Below are 5000 nucleotides of genomic sequence, written 5' to 3' on the forward strand. Positions count from 1 at the left end.
TTGCTGGTTTATTCGTTTTATTAGTATATTTATAGGGCATCGTGTTAGCAAACACTCTTGTGATAATACGTATCATAAAAAAGCGGGGATTCAATATCCAACGATTCATAGCAATGCAAATATATCGTTTTCCTATTGTTTACCGTCCTACCGGGCTCGTATACTGTACATATGATCTGTAAACAATAAACATCCTTATAAATACAGTCCCTATGGGGTCTGGATGCGAACAGTGGGTTGAATATATATAGAAGGGGGAAGTGATAAATAATGTCCTTTTGACGAGGCAAAAGTATTTCAGATCACTTCAAAGAAGGTGATTGAGAAATCTTCTTAGATGAAGACGGAGAACCCTCCTGGTATAACTACATACATTTTTGTATTACTCCTTATTGCGCCCCCTCACAATAATCATCCTAAAGTTACACTTCTGGGCCATTAAAAATGTTGATTACCCTTAAGCAAGATAATTGACCCCTTTGGGTGCCAAGAATACCAGCCAGCTCTTCCTGAGCCATAACCAGAGAGAGAGAGAGAGAGAGAGAGAGAGAGAGAGAGAGAGAGAGAGAGAGAGAGAGAATGAGAGACCGAAATAGAGAGGCAGAAAACTAGAGAGGGTTAAGAGCGAGAGAGTGAGTGAGCGAGAGAATTCCCCCCTCACAGAATATCCTTTTCTGTGAAAATAGTTTTCCGCTCATCGGGCTGGTGTTGTTTCTCATAGTGGTTTCAGTGAAACTCCAAGGTTGGCTTCTGTTGCTTGACAACCGGCAGCATGTCAACAAGCAATACTTCTTAATCTATTCCTTTTGTAAAATAATGCGCCAGCAAAATAGCAACACAACAAGCAGCTCGGACAGCAGCTTCCAGACCGGGCAATAAACATGTTAGAGTTTAAATTTTCAATGTGGGGTTTACTATTTCTAAACCTAAAAAAACACCCACCCCAACAAACGCACACACACACACTCACAAGTAACATGACATTAATGAAAAGCAGGGACGAATCATCGTTAAGTAAGCACATCTTATCCATTAGTCTTCTAAGTGTTTGTGTGCTCAACCTATCCGCTCATCCGCTTGTTCCCATTGGTTGCAGAAAGGCACCTGAACACCTCTCAGGGAAACCAGCCAGTGGGCATCAGCGGCCTGTCGCCCTCGGCCAATCAGAGGGCCGGGATGCATTCCCCGCCCCCTCGGAGAGCCCTGGTGAGAGAGTTCAGCGGCACGTACGAGAGCCTGCCCGCCCGATCCGTCCAGGTGAGGGGACGAAGACTTAGACCTGGACTAAGACTTAGACCTAGACCTAGACCTAGACCTAGACGTAGACCTAGACCTAGACCTATACTTAGACCTAGACCTAGACCTAGACCTAGACCTAGACCTAGACTTAGACCTAGACTTTGACTTAGACCTAGACATAGACCTAGACGGAGACCTAGACTTAGACCAAGACTAAGATTTAGACCTAGACTTAGACCTAGACTAAGACTTGGACTTAGACTAAGACCTAGCCTTGGACCTAGATTTAGACTAAGAATTGGACTTGGACTTTCTTTATTGTCATTCAATAAACACACCATCACTGCACACATTCAACAAAATTTCGTTACCTTGTCTCGCGGTGGAGTGGACACTTAAATGAATACTGTATTCAAATATTCCCAGAATATAAAGTGCTGGTGGGATTTAAAATGACTAAGTGTATAAAAAGTGCAATGATAAAAGGATAAAGTGACACAGTGATATTGCACCATCAGAGGTAGCAGCAGGTTACAGTCCAGTGAGGATCCCATGGAGGTTTGGGGGTACGCAGGGGGGCTGTAGCAGTCCATAGTGAAGCTTTATCTATTGGACTGGACTGTGTCTCTTACAGCTCTAACTGAGCCCTCAGCTACCATTTCTACTTTAAGCAGGCCCTTTAACCTGCTGTGCAGGTAGGATATTACAGTTGCAAAGAGAGGGGGTACAGAAAAGAGATTTTCAAAGCAAAATACTCAAAATATTGATAACACGCATGTGAATGGCTGGCATGTTTAATTCCCCATGACCCATCGTGGATTGGAGGCCTGAAATGAGTACGGAGCCTTTCAAGATCAGATTGTCTGATACAGCGGCAGGCGCATTCAATTGAAACCGATATTCTCAAAGAGCATTTCACTCTCTAATAGCTGACAGATGGCTGTGGTATTTCTAACCAAATAACACTTGATTTGCAGCTCTTACATCTTATCTACAGTCCCTTTAAGGCGGACGATGAGAGAGCCCTATCTGTGTGTTGTCTACAGCGGCAGCGGTTGCGGCGGGAGTCGCGCTAGATCCATCTTACCAGAGTGAACTTACTAAACAGTTGTTCACCTTTAAGTCAAACAAATCTTAGCGAGTCAAGAGAAAAATGAATTCCCCCGGCATCTGCCCTTCAGTGCAGTGATTGGACGCTCTCTGTTCGGCGCAGAAAGCTGATTGGTCCCTCACCCACTCAACCCTCCCCCTCCTACAGCTGTCGGAGTCCCGTGTGATGGAGTGCCCCAGCATCCAGATCACCACCATCTCCCAGGACGACGACCCCGCCCCGCCGGGCTCCCGCTACTGGGACACGGGCGGCGGCGGCGGCAGCGGCTGGGACCGCGAGCGCCTCTACCTCCCCCTGCTGGACCCCTTCTCCTACCGCGACGGCACCCCCGGCTCCCTCAGCCCGAGCCCCGCCTCCAGCCCCTCCTCCCGGGGCTGGCTAAGCCCCGCCTCCAGCTGCGACTCCCTGCTGGTGGAGGAGGACGACCTGAGCGAGAGCGCCGTGCACCTGGTGCTCTCGCCGTCCTCGCGGCCCACCTCGCCGGGGGGCAAGAAGCGGCGCAACACGCCCCTGGGGGGGTCGCCCTGCGCCTCCCGCCGCGGCAGCTACTCCTCCGAGGAACCGCACGCCGCCGGCCCGGACGGCCACGACTCCGCCCCTCTGTCTCAGGCCCCGCCCCTGGGCTGCGAGCTCAGCATCCCGCAGAAGACGAGGAAGACGTCGCTGGAGCAGGTGAACGCCGCCGCAACGTCACGTGTAGTTCGGCCGTCGTCGGCGGGTGGTCTCACGCTGTCGCTCGTTGTGCTTCACTCACGCAGCTCTCCAGCAGGGAGGTGGACCCGGAGCCGGCTCCAGGCCACAGCGCCCCCTGCCCGGTGCCGGAGGAACAGCAGCCCAGGAGAGAGCCTCCCTCCGTGGGCATGGACTACCTGTCGGTGCCCCCGGCTCTGGGCTGGGGCCGGACCCGCGCCAGCGCACACAGCCCGCTCTTCAGGCAAGCCCGCCGGAGAGGATGGTTGATGATATGCATCTATAGATAGATAGATCCGTTTGATAATCCGTTACAGGAAATGACAGTGTCACTGCCGCCTCAAGACAGACCGTCACCGCACAGTTCCTCCGATAGCTTTATTCGATTGGTGTACTTTTATTTTTAAAAAGTTAAAATAAAATAAATCAATCAAATGAAGTGCAACGTTAGTTTTGTGCATTGTAAAACCTTACAGCAGCTCGTATACTAGACTTCCTGTATCTCTCGGTTTTGCATACAGTTGACTAAACGATTTACTGAGATAGACTTTTGGGTACACAAATACAAGATAACTATCCAATATAGAAAATGTGTTTAATTCAATTCGTTCATTTTAGGACTAATGCCCTGCCCCCACTCGATTGGCCGCTGCCCTCCCAGTTCGACCAATACGAGCTGCGCATGGAGGTGCAGCCCCGCCCACACCACAGGGCTCACTATGAGACGGAGGGCAGCCGAGGGGCGGTCAAGGCTGCTCCCGCAGGCCACCCGGTGGTGAAGGTAGGGTACTACACCTCAGTGCTTAAAGTGTAATTCCGGCGAAAATTGAACCCGGGGTCTTTTCCGGCATGAAGACCCATAAAGTAAGCCATGGCCATGGCCTACCGGTAAGGCACAGACTTGGAAAACAGTATTTTTTACTAAACTCCCGGTACGCTAACTAAGTTCTTGATGCTTCGTTTTATTTGTAGGGACCCTGGTCATGCTACTGCAGAGGTTTGGTAGTATTTTGAGCAATATTAGTGGTTAAAAGATGTAAATTTGGAAGTGTTCACACCGCCCCTAGCTAATAACATGGATGTTACGCATGTTACTTTGCTCCGGGCATTCGCGGGCAAGCTCTATACTCGATTATCAACGAAAAACAGTGTCTGGAGGACCTATTTCATGGGTCTTCATGCCGGGAAAGACCCTGGGTCCAAGTTTCGCCGGAATTACACTTTAAAGCTAGGGGAGGCCGATTTTGACTCAATACTCGCTACTCACATAGAGAGTAAAGTATTTTGTAATCACATAATGTGATTTTATCCGCTGTGATTTGATGCTAGAGTTATGTTGATTAGATTTGAAAGAAAAATAATCTCATGAACAGGGTACTCTGAAAAAGAAAACCATGAGATTGAGCCAACAAGAGGGAAAAGTTCAAGTTCCTTCTTGGTGTCTTTGAGGAACGTTTAGACCTTTAGATGGCAGCAGACTCTCGCAGGTCTGGTGTCAAGGGGCAGTGAGAAAAGACAAGGCACTTTTCTGTTCCCTTATTAAATGTGACGCACCTCATATTTGGATCCACTTTGGCAAGAAACACTCACTTGTGGTCCAAGAACACAAGGCCAACGAGCAATCAATTATTTTGAGAATAAACCGCAACTGGCAAAAATTGATAAATGATGTCTTCTGGCAACCTTGTATCAACTTGTTCAAGACAACCGCAGGCTGCCAGTGCAGTCAACGCTTGAACTACATAGATAATCGTGTCGAAGGGGGGATTTGATTTGACAACATTACCGAGTGTTGCGACAGCTGTTACTTTTTGTGTTTGAATTGCTCCTCTTACATAGTGTGCTATGACGGGCATAACCATTCTGCAGTGTACAAATCTGGTTCCCTATTATGGTGCTCTACTTTACACCCATAATGCGCCGTGAAAGAGCTGTCCAACTGATGCCCACTTATAACCGA

At 48.8% G+C, this 5000-nt stretch overlaps 1 protein-coding gene across 2 annotated transcripts in view; it reads left to right on the forward strand.

The window, feature by feature from the left end:
* Positions 1 to 5000, forward strand: part of nfatc4 (nuclear factor of activated T cells 4) — a 13896-nt gene that overhangs the window by 2437 nt on the left and 6459 nt on the right. The window contains exons 2-5 of one of the 2 annotated variants that reach the window (XM_060058002.1): positions 1097 to 1206; positions 2498 to 3022; positions 3109 to 3284; positions 3659 to 3821. In XM_060058002.1, the coding sequence (XP_059913985.1) occupies positions 1097 to 1206; positions 2498 to 3022; positions 3109 to 3284; positions 3659 to 3821 (974 nt within the window). Of the gene's footprint in view, positions 1 to 1096; positions 1258 to 2497; positions 3023 to 3108; positions 3285 to 3658; positions 3822 to 5000 lie in introns of both variants that reach the window. The other variant, XM_060057999.1, reaches the window with a different exon arrangement.

Source organism: Gadus macrocephalus, chromosome 8 (genome assembly GCF_031168955.1).
Source record: "Gadus macrocephalus chromosome 8, ASM3116895v1".
Taxonomy (NCBI): domain Eukaryota; kingdom Metazoa; phylum Chordata; class Actinopteri; order Gadiformes; family Gadidae; genus Gadus; species Gadus macrocephalus.